The 22,910-nt window shown below is 39.9% G+C and overlaps 2 protein-coding genes across 2 annotated transcripts; both read right to left on the reverse strand.

The window, feature by feature from the left end:
- LOC8055035 (long chain base biosynthesis protein 2a) lies at positions 688-12,125 on the reverse strand. The gene is made up of 12 exons (XM_021461249.1): positions 11,686-12,125; positions 11,479-11,544; positions 3,494-3,582; positions 3,142-3,287; positions 2,900-3,024; positions 2,483-2,576; positions 2,218-2,381; positions 1,932-2,093; positions 1,714-1,840; positions 1,440-1,606; positions 1,127-1,234; positions 688-1,016 (listed from the first exon to the last, which is right to left on the reverse strand). Exons 1-12 carry the CDS (start codon positions 12,055-12,057, stop codon positions 924-926), a joined length of 1,713 nt encoding a protein of 570 aa, XP_021316924.1. The 5' UTR covers positions 12,058-12,125; the 3' UTR covers positions 688-923.
- LOC8055036 (long chain base biosynthesis protein 2a) lies at positions 15,084-19,108 on the reverse strand. The gene is made up of 12 exons (XM_002450760.2): positions 18,582-19,108; positions 18,396-18,461; positions 17,851-17,939; positions 17,495-17,640; positions 17,285-17,409; positions 17,081-17,174; positions 16,830-16,993; positions 16,514-16,675; positions 16,296-16,422; positions 16,029-16,195; positions 15,713-15,820; positions 15,084-15,614 (listed from the first exon to the last, which is right to left on the reverse strand). The coding sequence occupies exons 1-12, from the start codon at positions 18,705-18,707 to the stop codon at positions 15,522-15,524; spliced, it is 1,467 nt and encodes a 488-aa protein (XP_002450805.1). The 5' UTR covers positions 18,708-19,108; the 3' UTR covers positions 15,084-15,521.

The following is a 22,910-nucleotide window of genomic DNA, read 5'->3' on the forward strand; positions in this document are numbered from 1 at the left end:
AAGGCGGAGTTCCCTGAGATATTCCAGGAGTACTAGGAGAGTGTACCCCCAGTCAACCGTCCCTATGGAGTATGGAGACCCGAAGAGAAGATATAGAATAGTTTCCGCTATGCTTTTTAATAGATGTAAGCCTTTGTTGTAACTATGTTCCGATATATAATAAAGCATTGTTCTTGATAATCTCCATATTTGTCGCTATATGTGTCGTGTGGACATTCTGGGCACACATATAGTTAGCGCTTGGTCTTCTTTGGAAAACCAGGTGTGACAGTACAATACGATCATGAAAAGAATACGACTTTGACTTGTGTTTAACTTTCGATTTTGATATTTGTGCGATTGTGTTGTCTATCTCAAACTTTCACCCAACACCATGGCATGCCATTAGAAAATTCTAGTAATGCGGGTCTTGTTTAAATCCAGGGCCAAAGTTTTAAGGTGTCACATCGAGTGTTCGGATAGTAATAATAAAACAATTACAGAAGTTCTCAGTACACCACAAGATGAATTATTAAGACTAATTAGTCTATCATTAGTATATATTTACTGTAGCTTTACTATAGCACTACATTGTCAAATCATAGACTAGTTAAGCTTAAAATAATTGTTTCACAAAATAGTCACAATATATAAAATTAGTTATTTTTTAGTCTATATTTATTATTCTATGTATGTGTCTAAACATTCGATGAGATAGAGAATAAACTTTAGGGGATGAACTAAACAAGGCCAAACTGAATTTGAACCGGTTATACACATTTGGAAGGATATAATTGTACAATCAAGAAATAAGTATTCTGCTAATACCACATCTGGACTCTCGTGTATATCCACAAAATCCCAATGAAACTGGATGTTCAATGTGTTTATTTCCATAATGATGATTTATTGATGACCTATAAAAGAACCTCAATCACTCATGGTCATGGGGTAATTTCAGCATCAGCTTCGGCAATCTTTGCTGATTCTGCGGGGAAATATTTGATGCCCACAAGATCACCGACTCTGCTGATAACCTAATTAAAAGTGTGTTGCACAAACAAGAAACACATCAGTTTGGCTCTATTTATGTCTAATAGAATATAACAAAGTATTTATGGAAAAAAGGAAAAAAAAAAACACTCACATCAAGAGCTTTCATCAGGTCCTCCCTAGTGTGTGAAGCAGAAATGCAGATACGTGCTCTTCCAAGAAGAAGGGGTGTCACAGGAAATGACACAGAAATAACAGCAACCTACAACAAAAGTTGTTATCTCTTAATTGCATGACAAATAGGAAGAATGAAACCGATGGTGCAAATAGTGATGGATATGGACTAGATGCAGATTATATTGCTATTAGTATTAGCACAACAATTCTAGTCTGAAAGAAAACTATATCAAAAGCATAGTGCTATCTGTATCTTCAGAATATTCCGATATACTCTACCATGCACAAACCTTTTGTCTAAAACACTCCCTAGAAAATGCAGGAATTTTAGCCGGATTGTAGAGCATTATGGGCATGACAGGAGAGTCATTGTCACCAAGAACCTCAAAACCCATCTTCTTGAGCTCCGACCTGAAGAAATTACTATTTTCACGGATGCGAGCAAGTTTTTGGGCACCTTCAACATATCATAAGTTGAAAAAAAGAATTATTCAATATAGTGAAACACATCTGCAAATAAAAAGGGCAAAAAGAAATGTGTTTAGAAAGCTCGTTTAGTAGTACCTCTGTTGGTGCCATCCTCCCCAAGGATGACTTTAATAGCAGAGATAACTTGTTGCACTGCTGGCGGTGACATAGAAGTAGCATACAGATGTGCCGGACAACTCTGCTTCAGGTGCTGAATTATGTCCTGAAAGTTATAGTTAGAACAATCAGCCAATCTTCAAGGCAGTCTAACCAAGTGCTACAATTGTAATATGCTTGCTTTCAGTATTATACACCTTTGATGCAGCAATATATCCTCCACATGATCCAAAAGACTTGGTGAAAGTACCCATCATTATGTCTACATCAGCTGGGTCAACCCCAAGGAGTTCACAAACACCCCGGCCAGACCGCCCAACAGCACCAATGCTATGGGCCTCATCCAGATATGTATAGGCCTGTTAATTTGACAGAACAAGCATTAAAATGTATGTGATAATTTTGAGTTGCCAGACAAAGAATAGTAAAGAAAAATATTATTTGCCAAACTTTCAATGAGAATTACAAGAAAATTCTCCGGACCTTGTATTTCTTGCAAACAGCTATGATCTCAGGGAGTTTACACAGCTCCCCTTCCATGCTGTAGATACCCTCAACAATAACAATGATCTTCTTCCATGCTCTGTGTGTCCGAGGATGACCGCTAGCTACCTGCTCTCTCAGGACCTTTTCCAGATGAGCCGGGGCTGCAAGAGTACATTTACAATGATAATTCATATGAACCAAACCATAGAGATGACAAAATACTGCTCCACATTGTTCAGACTTCAGAGGCGCAGCAGCTTACAGTTATGCTGGAAAGCCCTAACAGTTGCATCAGATCCTCTTGCGCCATTGACAATTGAGTTATGGTTCAGAGAGTCACTAATTATCAGCCCACCCTGGAATATCACAAAAAGGAGAAGAAAAAAAGGTAACCACCTCTCGTTTTAGCCACAGTAAATATACTTCCTCTGTTACAAATTGTAAGTTGTTCTTGCTTTTCTAGTAGATACATATAAAAACTATATAGAAAAGCTAGAATGGACTTGCAATTTAGAATGGAGAGAGTAGTAATCACCTCTTGGTCTAGTCAGTAGTCACAATATTAGTTAATGGTCCTAATTAATGCCCAGGGCCAGCCCAGTAGGCCCAAGTGTGTGGCCTCAGAGGAGCCCACCCGGGCTGATAAGACATCTGACAGCATATAAGCATTTGAACAAACCTTTCCAATTAGGCAGGGAATGGTGGCAGAGTTTGTAACATAGCCCATGCCAAATAGGATAGCAGCAGGCTTTCCAACAAAACGTGCAACCAGCTCCTCCAGCTCAGTGTGAAGCTTGGTTGTGCCTGTTAATTACCAGATGAAAACAAAGGGGATGATCAGCTTACTAGTCTGTGGTGTTCCTAAATAAAAACTTTTTATATAAGATATATAAAGCATGTGGATGATAATGTCAGTCGTACCGCCATCAACACGAGCACTGCAGGTGCTTGCTGAGTATTTCTTGAGAGACTGGACAACGTGTGGAATGCAGTACTCATCTGCTGCAGCAAAACCGAGGTAGTTGTAGGATGTCAGGTTCAGGCATCTGGTGGTATTTGAGGTACGCCTGCAACAACAGTGAGCATTACTGCATTAAGCACACCTGAAACTTGCTTTTTATTCCATTACTTAGGCCATATATATACCACTATATTCAGTAAAAGTGGACAAAAGAGTACTGTACATAACTATGTTCAGTAGAATAGCCAATTGTAGTATTGCCTATAGACTAAATTTGTTTCCCACAAATTATAACAATATATAAAAGCTTACTGTAATGTCTTGTTATTGTCGTTTGAGGTGCGCTGAACAACATCAAACCAAGAATCCGGTGCGCTAGCGATTGGCCTACCGAAGCAATCCTGCAAAACCACAAAGGACGGATTGGTTATATCCAAATATTCCAATACAATCAACAATGAAGTAGCTGATTGACTCAATCTTCCCTTTACAAAACGGACTTGGAATACGAGATTAACTTGTAGCCTCAGAACATAGTGTTTTCGTGTAGAGTAATGAATAATATTCCTTAGCATATTTATGTGTTCACTAGTGTCAGATGCATGCGTAAGACATTCAAAGGCATGAAGCTTATAGAATTGGGAAGGTTGCATTTAATTTAAAAATGCTCACAAACAAATTAACATAAAAAGATGTAATCTTTTGAACACATAGGGACTGTTTAGTTCTACAGTAAAGCAGGATAGCAGATCCAAGCCATCAATTTCGGACATTTGGTGGTCAGCTGGTAGACCACCAACCTAAGGGCATGTACAATAGGTCTTTTTCATCCGTCTCTACAATGTGTTTTTTTGTCAACACCCCCCCCCCCCTCCCCCCGACGGCAGACCACGAAGGCCTCATCCTCTCGTGAAGCGACGGGGAAGGCCCGTGGCCCGAGGCAGAGACGTCCGCTCCAGCAGCGTTGTACGGAGACGAGCGCCATGCGTGGTGATCCCAGGCAGGTCGCCGAGCGTGCGTGGGCCGCGGTGACAGCCAATGCCTGTGCCCTGGTCCGATCCAGATGCAAGAACATGCAAATCTCTTTCGCAACATACGAATATTTAATTGCTACCTGCAACTGTGTATCTGAGCAGGAACAGTGAAAATGAAACAAAAGGTGTTGCAACTATATATAACATAATTATTATATTAATAGATTCTAAAAAATATATTGTAGTTATATTGCTCCTGTTTATCTTTATACATTCTCTATCAAATAGCCACATCATGGAATACAAAAATTTATTTATAGTTAATCTTAGTTACATACAAAGCATTAAAATAGTTTAGAGACCGAGTGTGTCTATGGGTTGTACGACCTGTCTTTATACTTGTCTGTATAATAGATTCAAGGTGCTTAGAGATGAACCCTCGTCTGTGGGTTGTACATGCCCTAACACACATATATAGCCAACTATAACATGCCTAGATTCCTAAATACTCCCTCCGTCCTAATACATACGATAATTATTTTTTATTCAAATTCTATAATATAGGCCTTGTTTACTTCATCCAAAAACTTTTCAAGATTCTCCGTCACATCGAATCTTACGGCACATGCATGAAGCATTAAATATAGATAAAAAAACTAATTGCACAGTTTATCTGTAAATCACGAGACGAATCTTTTAAGCCTAGTTAGTCTATGATTGGATAATATTTGTTAAATAAAAATGAAAGTGCTACAATGTTAAAATCCAAAAACTTTTTGGATCTAAACAAAGCCATAAGGTATGCTCTCTTTAGATGTGTGTACATAGTACCAATGTTGAGATGGGGAATTAAATACATGTTTCTTGATCTTTAAACTAAATTTGATTTATTACGCCTTAGAGTAAGTCCAGAAATTGTCTTATAGTCTAGCTAGTTAGCATTTTTGCTAATGTCGAAGAAAGAAGGGATGAAAGAGAGAGGAGAGCTTGACTTTTACTCAAGCAACCTAGACACGAAAACATAAATAGTGGGGAGTCTAAATGAAAATGTACTTGTACGTGACAAGAAATAATAAATAGAATATAAGACATGATACCATATAATAGTAAAAAAAATATTTTATGGAGACAAATTAAAGATAGTAGCACTTATAACTTAATTTATAACCAAGCACTTGACTTTATTATCACTAGTATAGTCTAGCTTTACTGGCGCCACCCTTTTTTTTATTGACGGCTTGAAATGAACATGTGCCAGTAGAAAGAAAACGACGGAGCCTCGACTCTACCGCTTGTGTAAACATACTTACACAGGTATTTGTGTAAGATAACCGCTTATATAGGGCCAGCGTCAAATAATTAGGTCGCCTGGTGCGACGCACGAAACTGCAAAAATATCTCGTTCTACTGTACCAAGCTCTGAGTAGTATCGGGCGTAATGCCAAGTTCATCCATCGATCCATCGGATTAATCCGTTCCCCTCCCTGCTATCTTCCGGATCTCTGTCTCTTCCTCATGTGGAGATCCGCTGGCCCTGCTGCTGAGCTGTAGTCACCTGCTTCTCTCTTCGACGCAGATCCATCTCTTACGGCGGCGACTCTCGTATTCCAGTGAAGCTGCGGCGGCGCTCCGCCAGCTCCAAGTGTTTTCGTTTGCGTCGTTCCTCGTCTCTACAAATCGCAGTTCTCATTCTTCTTCTCTCCTCCGTCATCATGTTGTATCCAATCGAAGAGGTCCCGAGCGCCAATCTTCTTTCCTCCATTGCTCGTTTCTTGCTACCCCTGTCCTCCATGGACAACGATAGACCCGTCGCTCCTATCGTCTCCTCCATGGAAGTTGTGCCCTCTGATCCACCTCCGCCTGCTCCTCCAGATCTACCCCATACTCCTGTTCCTCCAGATCTGCCCCATACTCCTCACCTCATACCTACTCCCACTTCAACGCCCTCTGTTCAACCTCCGCTCCCCGTCGATCCCATATCTATTCAAGATACTGTTAATGGTGGCGGCGATACTCCTCGTTGTCTCCCTCAGGCTACTGCACAGATTCTGACTCCGGGTTCAAGGACGCAAGGGAGCACCATGGCACTCCCGTCTTGGATCTGCCAAGGCTCAGGATTTGCAGCAAGCCGTCAGAGCTAGCGCCACTGGCACCATGACGCACCTTGCCTGGAACTGCCGAGGCTCCGGAGGGAGCCTTCGCAGTTCTACCATGGCTCATCTCTCTCGTCTTTTAGTTTATACAAGAGCTCAGGTATGTTTTATTTCAGAAACTAGGAATTCTTCTATAACTAAAACTTCCATTACAAATCATTTCAACCTTAACGATGCTTTCGTGGTCCCGGCTCAAGGGCAGTCTGGTGGTCTTTGGCTTATGTGGAATAATGAAGTTGATATTACTGTGATTGATCACAACCATAATTTTATTTTTGCCTTGTGCATAAATAAAACTAGTATGCGGCAATATGGCTTGGTCTGCATCTATGGCGACCCTCATCATCGCACTACTAGAGCTATCTGGGAACAAGTGCTTGATTTTGTTGAACAAAATAGCAACTTGCCTATGTTTTGCATGGGAGACATGAACAATCTGATGCATGTTAATGAAAAGCTAGGTCCCACTAGGGCTGATGTTAATCGTATTAATGAATTTTGTGCTTATGTTAAACAATGTGGCTTTATTGATCTTGGTTATAGTGGACCGGCATATACTTGGACTAACAAACGTTTTTCCTCTATTCCTACTTATGAAAGACTTGATCGATGTTTAGGCAATGCAGAATGGTGTATGACATATCCTGCTACTACTATTTACCACCTTCCTATGATGTATAGCGACCATGCTCCAATCCTTGCGGTTTAAAATTCTAAACATAATCGCACTAACAAACCTTTTAGATTTGAAAACTGGTGGTTGATGGAACAGGACTACCATGATGTTGCCAAGCAAAGCTGGAGGAAATCCTCCTGTCGCAACTTTTCTCAAAAAACAAGATACCTAGTTGCTGACCTTCGCAAATGGAGAAGGGCTAAGCCTAGAAACTCAGATTTGCTTGCACAAATAGAAAATCAAATTCTTGATGAGCAATCAAAACCACCAGCACAACAAGATCAAAGTCTCCAACAACAGCTAACCGAGCAACATCAAGATCTACTAACAAAAGAGGAGACCTACCACATTCAACGTGCCAAGAAGAAATGGGCTACCCAAGGGGACAGGAACACTTCCTTCTTCTATAGAGCAATAGTCAAGAGGAACCGTAAGAATCGTATCACTCACCTCATCAATACTGATGGTTCTCACTCTACTACCCCTGAACAGATTTCCAGTACCTTACTTAATTATTTTAAAACCATTTTTACCTCTCACAACCATTCACCTAGTCCTAATGTTTCCTTTCCAGTCAATGTTTCTGACTTTGATTATGCACATGATGCAAATGCTACCAATCAGGGCAATGATATTTATCAATTTACTTATTCCATACCAGATATCACCGAAATTTACACTATTGTCAGACAGATGAGGAACACTGCAGCTCCTGGCCCGGACGGTCTTAATGTAGCTTTCTATAAATCAGCATGGGAATGGATTAAAGAGGACATACACAAGGTGATTACTGATTTTTATGCCAATGCTTACATTCCTCTAGATCTTAATAAGACATATCTTAGCCTAATTCCTAAAAAGACTCAACCTAATGTTCCACAAGATTATAGACCCATCAGTCTTTGCAATGTTGCTTATAAAATTATTTCTAAATCTTTGGCTAATAGATTAAAACCTCATCTTCCTAACTACATTGATCAGGCTCAATCTGCTTTCATTGAACAGAGGCACATATCTTCTAATATAATTGTTACCCAGGAAATTATTCACTCTTTCAATTTAAAAAGTTGGAAAGATCATGCTTTTATCCTTAAAATTGACCTTGCTAAAGCCTTTGATAGGTTAGAATGGAACTTTATCTTAGCTGCGCTTCACAGGAAAGGTTTCAATGATAATTTCATTAACCTTATTCATGCTTGTATTTCTACCCCTAATTTTGCTGTCTTAGTTAATGATGAACCATCTGAGACCTTCCGTTCTACAAGGGGTCTAAGACAGGGTTGTCCCTTATCTCCTTATCTTTTTGTTTTGGCCATTAATGAACTTTCTATCAGGCTCCAGGAAGCTCTTCATAGCAGTAACCTTGATGGCATCAAGCTGGGCCCTGGTTGCCCTGCCATCCACTCTCTCCTTTTTGCAGATGATTTAATCCTGTGTGGGAAGGCTAATACTACTGAAGCACAAACAATAAAGAATATCCTAAGTGAATTTTGTCTTCGATCTGGTCAGTGCCCTAACTTTCAAAAATCGTCCATCCTTTTCAGTAAGAATGTCCCTCCCACTGTTAGGCATCAAATCAAATCTTTATTTCCTGTGGCTGATTTACATCCCAATACCATGCACCTAGGTCATCCTATGGTTTTTAGTCACAGGGATAAGAACAAAGCCTATGATTTCATTTACAAGAAATATTGGGCTAAATTTGGAACAATCAAAGCTAATAATCTTAATCATGCAGGTCGTCTTCAATATATTAAGTCTGTTCTTTCTTCTATTCCGATATACTACATGTCTACTGTTTTGTTCTCCAAATCTTTTATAGAAAAAATCAACTCTATCATCAAAAGATTTTGGTGGGCAGGAGTTCAAGACGATGACAATTCTAGTCCTATTGCTTATCGGTCTTGGGAGGACATTTGTAAACCTATCGAACATGGAGGTCTTGGTGTTAGGGACCTTCAGACTGTGAACAAAAGCTTAATTATGCAGTCGGCTTGGAATATTGTTACTAATAAAAACCCTTTCCTTTCCAATGTTCTAAAAGCTAAATACTACTCAAATGAATCTTTTTGGAATGCAACTTATCATGGGCCTAGATCAATTTTTTGGTCATCTATCTTGCAGGTTAGGGATGAGCTTACCATCAACTCCATTTACCAAATTCATGCAGGTAATTCCTCCATATGGTCTGCTCCTTGGAACCCTATATGGGCCACCATCCACGACCATCTCACCTTTCCTGTCACCACTGTGCCTCTACCTGCTACTGTTTCTGACCTTTGGCTTCTAGGAACCCGTTCTTGGAATGTGGATCTTCTCACTAATACTTTCAGCAATCAGGCTACCCATAGCATTATATCTACCCATCCTATTATGAGTAATCAAGATGACATTCTTAGATGGATTCCTGCCAAAGATGGTCGCTGCTCTACAAAAGCCATCTACAAGCACCTAACTTCCCAACAGAATACACCTCTGCCCAATTTCGGTTCTAGAAGTATATCTACTGAGGCCAACCGAATTCTTCAGAAAGTTTGGAAGAGTAAGAAAATTCCTCCTATTCTTAAAACCTTTGCTTGGAGGCTTATAAGACATGCCCTTGCCACAGGTGAGAGAGCAGGCAGGTATTCAATTCACATTGATCAACATTGTTCGCACTGTGGTGCCATTGAGAATGACTTCCATTTATTCTTTCAATGTGAACTTCCTAAATCGGTTTGGGCTACTACTAACCCACCTTTTTTAGTACATAACATCCTTCCTGAACAAAATGGGGTGCAGGTAACTCTGCCAATATTACTTACAACCAACCCTTCTGATGATCTTTTATGCAAATTCCTTTTTATTTTATGGTATATATGGAAGGCTAGAAATGATAACAGGTTCCAAAGAAGGACTTGGACATCTTGGCAGGTTCACCAGCGCGGCTAGTGCACACTTAAATTCTCATTTGCAGGCACTAACTGAGACGGCAGGACGACACCTACTCGATATTGGCCAAAATACATCAGTTCAGCGCATGCAACCACCTGTAACAGTTCAAGGTATGAATTCTACAATTGTAGGAACTTCCACGCAGATGGCTGATGAGCAGGATTGTCACTCTACCATTACCTGTTACACCGACGCTTCCATCTCCCCGGATGGTCCTAACACCCAACCAAGATTTGCAGGTATAGGTATTGTCTTTGTCAATATGCAGGGTGATCCTGGGAACAAGCTATTTATAAAGGCCATCATCAAGGATGCTTCCTCTGTAATCATGGCAGAAGCGGGTGCACTTGCATTGGCAGCTCGAATAGCTGTGAGCATGGGCTACACCAATGTCTCATTCTTTTCAGACAGTAGTCAGCTGGTGCAGTTCCTTTCTACTCATGATCACAGTCACTCTCCAGACTGGAGAATGAAGAACTTCACTCAAGAATATGATAACTCCACTGCCTCCATTCAATCCAATTTGTATAAGATAAATAGAGCAGAGAATCTAGTGGCTGATTCCCTTGCCAGAAATGCTCTGCCTCTAGCAAGCACGGTTCATCAACCGTTCTCTTTAGATTGCTCCTTTAGAGCTCATGAATCTCAGTGTCCTATGTTTCAGGCACTGAAGTCTGTAACCACAACTATGCACTCTGTTTGGTTACTTGCAGCTTCTTGCTGCTGATATGAATGAATTGTGTTTTGTTGTAAAAAAAAAACCGCTTATAAAAATGTAAAGTTTGTCCTCACGATTTTCCTTACCTAACCACCTGCATAAACGAAATTACACTAGCGGCTTTTATTTGGCAGCCACTCATATAAATTGACCAGCTTCACTGGTAGTTTTTTATCCAACCGTATACATAAACGAATTTACACCGGTGATTTTCATTGGACAGCCGCTCATATAAATTGAACCATTTCACGGTTTTCTTTATCCAAACGTCTACATAAATGAATATGATCTTGCTCTTATACAATAGGATGGAGCGAGGTAGTACTCATGACATTCATAGCTAGGATGCTGCAAAATATCCATGTGTAGCCTATAAGCGCGTGCCCATTAATGAAAATGCAAAGAAAGTTGGCGGCACACGCCTTCGGTAGAATGATCGGATGTTTTGCGCTTTATGCAAATAAAGCCGAGGAAAACCATACTCTCTCTGTACTCGAATTGGCTCACATTTATTAGAACAGAATGGTAATCAAGAAGTGATTAATTAAGTATTAGTTTTCTTGCTTTGCCTCTATTAAATAGCACTGTGGTTGTTTCTTTTAGGGCCTGTTTAGATTTGAAATTTTTTGGTTCAAAGAGAAAATTTTTTGTGGAATTGGGGCCTAAAAACTAAACGGGGCTAAAAAAATTTGGGCTAAAATATTGGGCTGCAACTGTACACCACCAATTACAACTGCAACTGCATGCAGGTCAAGTTAATGACGAAGATCATAATGACAAATCAGAAATCACATTACCAATTGAGCAACAAAATCCGATGGATGCATTCGTCTCACTCTCACCTGAACCCGCAGGTAGAGGCGTCGTACGAAGAAATCCTCCAGCCCCACGCAGATCGGCGCGTACCCCTGCATGCATGAGAGAGGCAGTACTGTCGGGATCAGGCTAGCACTTCAGAAAAAGAGCGAGCAGCCAAAAAAACTGCGACACTTGGCCGGCGGGATCGATCATCTCTGCCGCCGGCCCGGCGGATCCCGGCCGGCGATGACCTTGACGACGGCGTTGTTGGGCTTGAAGCAGTCGATGAGGTTGCGGAAGAAATCCCTGAGCTGGCCGAAGGCGAAGAGCAGCCCGTAGCTGAAGAGCGTGGTCAGCGCCGTCGTGTAGCGCAGCCTCCTCCTCACCATCTTGCCTTGATTATTCTCGTTCTTGGAGAAGCAAAGCAATGCGGTGGAGTTGTCGGGCTTTTCTGTGAGGATTGGACTGGAGAAGCAAAGCAATGCGGTGGAGTTGTCGGGCTTTTCTGCGAGGATTGGATTGGAGAAGCAATGCGGTGGAGTTGAAGAGAAAGAGTACAAAAGGCAGGAGAAATGAATTTGCTTCAGTGTAAATGATGAGAGTGATATGATCGACTGAAACATTCATGATGCCAAAGATCGAGATGCATAGCTAGGTCGTAATACTAGTGGCTACTACTGGTACCAGCCTACCCGGCCGCCCGTGAGTGGTAGGGTTCAATGTTCAGAGCTAGCTATTTATCTATTAGAATAAACAAAAGGAAGTGCTGGAAAGCACGCTGATCATTATGCGCTGTTAAAAGGCAGCATGAAATCAGAAAGAGGTGGTATGGTGCGACGCGATGGACATGCATTACTTGGACTGTTGTAGTTGAAGTCGGGAAAAAGCGTTATCAGAGAGAACCCCGGCGGGCCGAGGGTTTTAGATTTTAATACTGTAATACTTTTATTTTTGTTTATATTAAATAATTATTGTCTAATCATAAATTAACTAGATTTGCTTGGTGCGAAGAAGTTATGGCATACCAGAGCACTGCCAAAAGTGAAGTTCTTTTTTGGCTGGCATTACATAACAGGCCATGGACCAATGACCAACGTAAACGCCATGGGCTCCAGAATGATGATGCTTGCACCCTCTACAACCAAGAATCGGAGACGGTGGATCATTTGTTCGCTGGTTGTGTGGTTAGCAGAGAGGTTTGGTTTCTGTGTGTTGGGGCCTTCATATTTGCAGCTATTGCTGGATGGTCTGAGAGAAGACGGCTTGTGCACTTGGTGGTTGAAGAAGCGCCAGTTGCTGGATTCGGAGAGGCGCAGAGGCTTCGATGTCTTGGTGCTGCTGGTCTCCTGGGAACTATGAAAGGAGCGTAATGCAAGGATTTTCAGAGGCAAGTCAATGGTTGCAATCGCAAAACACATCAAGGAAGAAGGAGAGCTTTGGATCGACACTGGTTCCACTCCTCTAGCTGCTGTTTGGGCGTTCTTTCAGAACGACGGAGTCGCGCTTTTGGTAGACGTTTAGTTTACAATTATCTTGTCTACCCCTGTTTTGTTGTTAGTTTTGCTAATGTGCATGCTTGCATATAATTAATTATTTTTTTATTTATATTTATACTTAATGATCTATATATGTGACGTAAGATTCTATGTGATGAGAAATTTTTTTGAATTTTAGGGTGAACTAAACAAGACCTTTATTATTAGGGTAGGTCGTGGGTGAATGCATGGTTAAAGAGCCTGGATCCGAGCTACATGTAGGGCCTGTTTAGATCCCAAATTTTTACATCCCAAAACTTTTGGCTCTAAACTTTACATTCCAAATAGGTGTTTAGATGTTTCCCAATTTTTTGATAAGCAAGTTTACATAGTTTTCAGGCTCAAAGATCTCAAATTTCAAATCTTTTACAACCCTAATTTTATATACCCCTATTTAAATCATTTCTTACAAAAAGTACTCATTTCTTCAAAAGTTTTGGCTTTTGGCTTCATTAAGGCCTTGTTTAGTTCCGAAAATTTTTGGAAAATCGACACCGTACCACTTTTGTTTGTATTTGATAAATATTGTCTAATTATGAACTAACTAGGCTCAAAAGATTTGTCCTATCAATTCCGACCAAACTGTACAATTAGTTTTTATTTTTATCTATATTTAATACTATATGTATGCGTATTCGATGTGATGCAGAATATAAAAAGTTTTGCAAATTTTTCTGACAACTAAACAAGGCCTAAACAGGGCCGTAGACGTAGAGGCTAATCGTGCTTAAAACACTGCTCCCAATGCAAGGACCGCTCCTACAACCGCCGCCGCCGCCGCCCCTAGGTCTATTCTTGGCCACCGCCGCAACGGTCCTCTGCTCTGTCTTCTATATATATGGTCGACCTTGCCGGTGCCCATTTTATTTCACAGATTTAGTTTTTCTTTAAGCCTTCACCTTAAAATTAAAAAACTTTTCAAGATTCCCCGTTACATCAAATCTTATAGCACATGTATGAAGTACTAAATATAGATAAAAATAAAAAGAAAAAAGTCTACATCACCCCTGAACTATGGGGTGGTGTCTACTTTACCCCCGAACTACGAAACAATCTAATTTACCCCTGAACTATCCAAAACCGCTCAAATCACCCCCCGGGCGGTTTTTTATGGCGGTTTGCTACAGTACCATGGTTTTGACTTTTTCTTTTTTTCCTATTTGTTTTTATATAATTTTTGAAAAATCATAGTAAATCATAAAAAATCATAAAATAGAAAATCAAATTTTGTTGGAATCCGCATGAGTAGATCTACGCAATGAATATATAATATGGTATACTTTAATACAGATTTTTTCTGTAGCTTTAAATTAGTTAGAAAAAATCAAATTTTATCTGTAATTAATTGGAATAATTCATAGTCGTAGGTTCTGTGGTCCAATTGTGGTGAAATTTTTATGGTGGACTAATTATTCTATGCTTGAACTATAGTAAATATTTCATACTCATCGGATCATGTATAACTAAGTTTATTTAGGTTTATGCTTGTTAAATATAAATAAATCTATAACTAAGTTATACATGATATTTTTGAACCTAGTTAGTCCATAATTAGACAATAATTACCACAAACAAACGAAAGTACTACAGTGTCGCAAAAATTTTCACTTCATCAACTAAACACGGCCATAGTCCACACAAGATCCTGTTAGGTGGCTTCTGATTCCGTCCTTGTTGGCTGCTCTGCACTCCAAAGTTGACATCCATCCATTGACTCCTTTACTTGTGACTCGTGAGTGAAAGCATAGTGTGGCACCTCTTGTCCAGCACGTTGAAGAGGTCCATTTCAGATCACTCGGTTTATTCACAAGTCCGCGTACTCCAAAATTGACTCAGAGGTGAACCCTGACCGAGCGGAACCACAAAGGCCACGCACCGCATACAAAAGACGGAAACGAGTGGCGAGCAGCTGAGTTATTCAGTAGAATTATACTACTTCAATTCAACTGCTATAATCACATTAGATGGATGGTGATTGGTGCGTGCACCTCTCATCTTAATTACTCATTTTTTTACAGGATTATGAGTCTTACACAACTGCCTACATCTACAAGTACAACTTCCACTAGAAGCATAACAAGAAAAAAGAGCATTTCCAGTGGCCGCAGATAACATTCACTGAATACAAAAATCAATTCATAACTTAGCTTAATAATTCATAACTTCATCTAAAGTGTGAAGAGACATCTACTGGTCCCATATAACATAGACTGAATACAAAAGGTAAAAAAATACATGAAAGCAAGAGGCCTTCATAGTCGTCAGTCGTCTGCCAGGGGAAACTCACTAATGTTCAACTAAAAATTTATATTGCCTCCAATTATATTACATATTGGGAATGGATTAACAACAGAACAACTGAATTTCAACCGGCTATACACATTTGGAAGAATAGTTGTACAATCAACAAACAATAGTCAGCTAATACGACGGATCCTGGACTCTTGCGTATTGACAAAATCCCAACGAAACTGCTCAATGTGTGCTTGTTTCCGTAATGATTTGGGATTCTAACAGCTTCAATCACTCATGGGGCGATTCAGGGTTCATTCCTACTCCAGCTTATCATGATCAGCTTCAGCAATCTTTGGTGGTTCTGCAGGGAAGTACTTGATGCCCACAAGGTCACCAACTCTGCTGATAACCTGAAAGTGAGTTGCACAGACAAGAAACACATCAGTTCGGCACTACTTATGTCTACTAGAACCAAATGAAGTATTTATGAAAAAAAAAGAACACTCACATCAAGGGCTTTCATCAGGTCCTCCCTAGTGTGTGAAGCGGAAATGCAGATGCGTGCCCTAGCAAGAAGAAGAGGTGTCGCAGGAAATGCCACGGTAACAACAGCAACCTGAAATATAAGTATCTTATCAGTCACATGACAAATAGGAAGAATGAAATCGATGGGTGCAAATAGTGGTGGATAAGGACTACATGCAGATTGCTATTAGCAGCACAGTTCTCAAATAAAGTAATATTTTAAAAAGAAAACTATACCAAAAGGCAAAGCATAGTGCTATTTGGATCTTCAGAATATTCAGACAAACTCTAGTACTAACCTTTCGTCTAAGGCACTCCCTAGAGAATGCAGGAATCTTAGCAGGATTGTAGAGCATTATGGGCATGACAGGAGAGTCATTGTCACCAAGAACCTCAAAACCCATCTTCTTGAGTTCTGACCTGAAGAAATTACTGTTCTCGCGGATGCGTGCAAGTTTTTGGGCACCTTCAATATATCACAAGGAAAAAAAAATTACTTAGTCGAACACTAACACAGGTGCAAATGAAAAGGGAAAAAACAAGTGTTAAGAAAGCTTGTTTAGTACCTCTGTTGGAGCCATCCTCCCCAAGGATAACTTTAATGGCAGAGATAACTTGTTGGACTGCTGGTGGTGACATGGAAGTAGCATACAGATGGGCCGGACAACTCTGCTTCAGGTGCTGAATTATCTCCTGAAAGTCACAGTGAAAAGAATCAGCCAATCTTCAACACACTCTTACCAAGTAGTACAGCCGTAATATGGTCACATTCAGAAGTACGCACCTTTGATGCGGCAATATATCCACCACATGATCCAAAAGACTTGGTGAAAGTACCCATCATTATATCTACATCAGCTGGGTCAACCCCAAGGAGTTCACAAACACCGCGGCCAGACTGCCCAACAGCACCAATGCTATGGGCCTCATCCAGATATGTGTAAGCCTGTTTGACAAAACAAGGAGTAAATGAATATGACTGTTATGGGTGGTCAGAGGGCCAGCCCTCGTTGATACACTCAGTTAAGGTTATCAATGGACTGAGAAGCAGAAAAGAGTAATTTATGTGCAAAACTTAATTACAAGAAAATTCTCAAGACCTTGTATTTCTTGCAGACAGCTATAATCTCAGGGAGTTTACACAGCTCCCCTTCCATGCTATAGATACCCTCAACAATGACAATGATCTTCTTCCATGGTCTGTGCGTCCGTGGTTGACCACCAGCTATCTGCTCTCTCAGGACCTCTTCCAAATGAGCAGGGGCTGTAAGATTACATTAGCCATTGTAAGTCATTATGAACAAGAGAGACCAAATACTGATCTGCATTGTTGAAATTCACCACAACTTACAGTTATGCTGGAAAACCCTAACAGTTGCACCAGATCCTCTCGCGCCATTGACAATTGAGTTATGATTCAGAGAGTCACTAATTATCAGCCCACCCTGGAATATTGCAAAAAGGTTCAATAAATAATCAGCCCTCAGCTTAGATATAGTAATCACCTCTGTTTAGCCACATTTAGTTAAGTGGATATATAAGCTTTTGATCAAACCTTTCCAATTAGGCAGGGAATGATGGCAGAGTTTGTAACATAACCCATGCCAAATAGGATAGCAGCAGGCTTTCCAACAAAACGCGCAGCCAACTCCTCCAGCTCAGCGTGAAGCTTGGTCGTACCTGTTACAAAATGAAAGGGATCAGCTTAGTAGTTCTTTTCCCTAAAAAGTTGTAAAAATATAAGCATATTGAGAATGTAGCATACCGCCATCGACACGGACACTGCAGGTGCTTGCTGAGTATGTCTTGAGAGACTCAATAACACGTGGTGTGCAGTACTCATCTGCTGCAGCAAAGCCAAGGTAGTTGTAGGAACCCAGGTTGAGGCATCTGGTGGTATTTGAGGTACGCCTGCAACAATAAATCAATAATGAGCATTAGCGACAGTTGAAACTTGCTTTTCATTCCATTACTTGCCATAATTTATGTCTGAATGATCATTCCTTCCCAATTTATACCTTGAAAAGTGGACGAGACATACTTAACTACGTTAAGTCTATTGTCATTTTGGCTAAGCTGAATTTATTTCCCATGAACTAGAATAATAGAATAAACACTTACTGTAATGTCTTGTTATTGTCATTTGAGGTCCGCTCAACAACATCAAACCATGAATCTGGTGCACTTGCGATCGGCCTACCAAAGCAATCCTGTAAAACCAAAAAGGACAGATTGGTTATATCCAATACAACCAACAATGAAGTAGCTGAAGGGCTCAATCTTGCTTAGCAAAACATACTTAATCCAACATTAACTAGTAGAATACATCTAACTTCACCACAGTATTTCAGAATATAGTATTTTGGTCTAGAATAATATTCATAGCAGGTTTATCTGTTCACTAGTGTCAGGTGTATACGTAAGACATTCAAAGGCATGAAGAATAGGCATAAAACATCGGGAAGATTACATTTAAAATGCTCATAAATAAACAAAAAAGTTCTAATCTTTTGAACATATAGCCCACTTCAATGCACTCGGATTTCTTAATAGTGATGACAATCATAGGACGCTCCCAATATACAAGTACAACTGCACAGCCTATTTTCAAGATAACGTAGAGAAATTTCTTCTGACATCAAAGAATTCGGATGTGTTTATCTCACCTGGATCCGCAGGTACAGGCGCCGCACGTAGAAATCCTCCAGGCCCAGGCAGATCGGGGCGTACCCCTGCACGAAGCCAAACGCCGAATCAAGCTGGGAATACCAAGAAAAATTGGGACGGAATCTCCCGGATCCGGGTGGGGGGAGGCGGAATTCGAGCGGGCGGGCGGGCGGTCGGCCGCGTACCTTGACGTTCTTGGCCTTGAACCAGTCGACGAACTTGCGGAAGAAATCCCTGAGCTGGCCGAAGGCGAAGAGCAGCCCGTAGCTGAACAGCGTGGTCAGCGCCGTCGTGTACGGCAGCCTCACCATCTTGCCCCCTCCTTAATCACCACGGGGTCTCCTCCGTGCTCCGGTTCCCGAGACGCCTCCTTAGCTTCGCCGCGGAAATTATCGGACTTTCTTGGCCGGAGAGCTCGTCCTGCAGAATTCGAATCCTTGGCTGACCCCGAATGCTGGGTGTTCTCGGATTCCAAGATGGTTTCTTGGAGATCTCCCGGGCTGGCTGGCTGTGGATGCGGTGAGGCTGGAGCGAATGAGGCGTAGATGGGGGAGAAGGACGCGGGGAGAGGAGGGATTTAAGGGAGGGGGACGTGGAGGGGGTCGTCAATGGCGACTGCGCGACCAAGGGAGGAGGTGGTGGAAGGGTTTGAACGTTGAACAGCGCGACGGGGAAGAACGGGAGGAAGGAGACAGACAGCCAGCCAGCCAATGAGGGAGCCAATCTGTAAACATTTTTTTTTCTCAATTCAGGTTTTTTTTTTGTCTCTATATGAATGTTTCTGCAATTGTGCATTTACAGGAATTTCAGGGGTTTTTTTACCAATAATTATAAGAACAAGATGAGGTGAAAAATCGCATTAGGCAGTACACTGTCATGGGATTGAGGAGAGAACTTTTTTTATGGAGGTGAACCTGCTTTTAAAAAAAAATCACAAGTCTTACAAAGATTGAGAAGAAAACTCAATGTTTCAAAGATGGTGATCAGTGCTATTAGATGACATATAGTTCTTGAAACCTTGTGGCATTGATTGTTGAAATATATATATGATAATTCCCTATCCCATTTTGATGTGGTGATTTTTTTATATGCTCCTTATTAATTAGGAGGATGCAAAATTGAATAAGTTAAAAAAAACTATATAACTATTTTTTTACACAAATTCTATATAACTATTTTTCTGTAATACTTCCTATCTAGCAACAGTAAAGCATTGCAAAATCACATATTTAGACATTTCAAAAGAATTGGTACATACTCCCTCCATTCCAAAAAAAAAGAATGCAATGTTTACTTTTAAGGAGTTAAATTAGACCAAATCTACACAAGAATACTAACATTTACGATATTGAATAACATCATTAGATTAATATAATTGTGAAATATATTTTATAGTAAACCTATTTGGAGACATAAACACCGAGGCAAACTTAAATTAACTTGTTCATCTAGAAATGCATTTATTTTGGAAAAAAAGGGGTATATAGTTTTAATGAAAACTATGTAGTTGAAATAAAAGGATCTAAACCAATAGCTTTATACTATGACTTAATCTTTACTCCCAGTGAGCAGCAATTTCTTCCTTTCTATATTCATGCTAAACTCATTTTTTGTTTTTTGTTGAGAAAATTGTCATAGTTTTTTTTTCTTAAAGAAAAATAATCAAAATGTCATCGGCTCCTGAGTTCTGCTGATCAAGTGCTCCAAGCTTTTCCAAGGCCTTGTTTACTTCCACCCAAAAATCCAAAATTTTTCAAGATTCCCCGTCACATCGAATCTTTAGACGCATGCATGAGGTGTTAAATATAGACGAAAATAAAAAACTAATTGCACAGTTTTGTCGAAATTGGCGAGACGAATCTTTTGAGCCTAGTTAGTCTATAGTTAGACAATAATTACCACAAACAAACGAAAGTGCTACAGTGTCGCAAAATTTTTTTCTTCGGGAACTAAACAAGGCCCAAAGTAATTCGACATGATTTTTGAACATGGCATGGGTATATTTGTGCATGCATAAATCTTTGTACTGAAATAGTTTTATTTATGTGAGTGCATTAACTGTAGCCCATATTTGGTGGTGCCAAGCTAGTTTGGCCCACACATTGGTACATGCATAATTATTGCTTTGTGTTACAAGGCTAAGGCCTTGTTTAATTCATCCTAAAAACTAAAAAAATCAAAATTCCTCATCACATCAAATCTTATAGCACATGCATGGAGTATTAAATATAGATGAAACTAATTGCACAATTTGTCTGTAAATTACGAGATAAATCTTTTGAGGCTAGTTAGTCCATCATTGAACAATAATTACCAAATAAAAATGAAAGTGCTATAGTAACAAAAACCAAAAAAAAATTCGAAACTAAACAAGGCCTAAATAGGTGCTTTGGCCAAAAAAAAGAAAGAAAGAAGAAACAAGCATATATGTATTTTTTAAAGGTTTGTGGTCATTTTGAAGCTTCCCTGCACATCGACGTGTCAACTTATGCAGTCCACATGAGGTTTGAGATTTGTCAAACCCCCAACCCTTTCGTTGTCAAAGTTGTCATGGATGTCCGCTGGGAGGGTGTGGGAACAATGATGCATATATTGTGGGTGTATTTTTTTTCAACTTACTGTACGATAATATATCAGTGCCGTGGAAATTATACTCTGTTATAACTTTCAAAGATGTGTCCACGTAACTGAATCATATACTCCCTTCACACTTAAAAATGAAGTACTTTTGGATAAGACTTAAGTCAAATATTGAGAATATAAATTATAAATAATTTTTAAGTTGTTGAGTTTGAAAATGTGAAAAACCATATAAATAGATTTGTCTTAAAAAATATTGTTATTAAAATATACATATATTACTTTTTTTATAAATATTTTTCATAAAACAAGAAGTCAATGTTATATTTTAGAAACCGTGTCGCTGTCAAAATGTTTTTAAGTATGGAGGGAGTACTTTGTTCCCTTTTCAGGCATTTAAAATTTAGCCACGTACACTGAGACTGATGAGATGTGTGTGTGCGCCGAGCTTCTCTCATGCAAATTGACAAAGAGATGTATCTTTGCCATTTGCCAATGTGTGTGTGCGTGACATTGCTTGAAGGCAGAGGTGCAAACTGCAAATATTTCTAGATACGTTTCATGTACGTACAACGTATTATTGAACATGTAATAGTCAGTCGGTGGCTGAAGGTTCATTTACCGTCAGTAGTATTAATTAATTAAGTAGAGATCGAAACCAACAGGTTGTCTCGAAAATAATTCTGAAAACAACAACTAATAAACTATATATGCTTGCATGATGGTTGATGGAGAACACGAGATGATGCGAACATGACGTAGTACAGCATCCTCCGGCCGGGCAACAAAATGGACCTGTTCAGCTTCAACTTTCAAGACTTTTTTTCAAGCTGCTACTATATATATATATATATATATATATATATATATACACACACACACACAAAAGCCTGTGTTACACTGTCACTGTTAGGTGGCTTCTTCCGTCGTCCTTATTTGGTGGCTGCACTCCAAAGTTGACATCTATATCCATTGAGATGGATCAATGCCAACAAGGACAAATTTTTAATCTCCTATTTTTGTATGAACGGGAGTAAGTTTGAAAGCATGTAAATGTACATGAAACTAGTAGTAATAATACTACGCATGCATGATGCAAAGCAGCAAGACTACTACAGTAAAGTACGGCGCCCTGCTGAGTGCTGACAACCAAGCATTAGACATTTTGAGATCATCACTCAATTTTGCGTTTATTCATTCATCGTGATTGGAGTACTCCAAAGTTGACTAGGAGGAGAACCGAGAACTGACCGAGCAACTAACGGAACGTCGGAACAAGGGGACCAAAATAAAAAGTCTGAAGGGGCCGAGGAAGGAAATACGATCGAGCTAGCTAGCTAGCTATCTATCAAGTCAAGGAAGATCGATGCACGTTTGGCGAGAGCGAGACAAGGTCAAGCCCAGCCAGCTGACAGCGACGATCGACGACGACGACGACGAAAACCGACGTTCACTACCGTACCGTTAATGTTTAGTAGTGCTTTCATCCTCTTTCTTGTCAACATCGTCCAACTCGGCGAATCAGCCACTGATCGAGTGTCGTTTTGACAGCGCGCTACTACTTTGGTGTGCCATCCTATGTATAAACTTTGGTCATCAGTAGTACCTGATAACCTGATTGAACTGGTGTAGTATGACGAACAAGACATAAAGAAGTAAGAGCATCACTAAGAGTCTTTCTAAATTTCATTCTCTAAATCATCGCCAATTATTTACATAAAAAATTGTCTTCTATATTGTTCTACTATCCAACAGTTTTTCTATATCTTATATGCACTCTAGAGATCCGTTCTCATTTTCTATCTTTGTTTCAAATCCAAAATAGAAAATAACTATGTTTGGACAACCAGATGAAGAGGTTGTTGGAGCATATTTTTTATAAAAATATCTTTTCTTATTTAGAAAGATTTCACAAGCGCTGTACAAGGCGTATC

This window comes from Sorghum bicolor, chromosome 5, assembly GCF_000003195.3.
Source record: "Sorghum bicolor cultivar BTx623 chromosome 5, Sorghum_bicolor_NCBIv3, whole genome shotgun sequence".
Taxonomy (NCBI): domain Eukaryota; kingdom Viridiplantae; phylum Streptophyta; class Magnoliopsida; order Poales; family Poaceae; genus Sorghum; species Sorghum bicolor.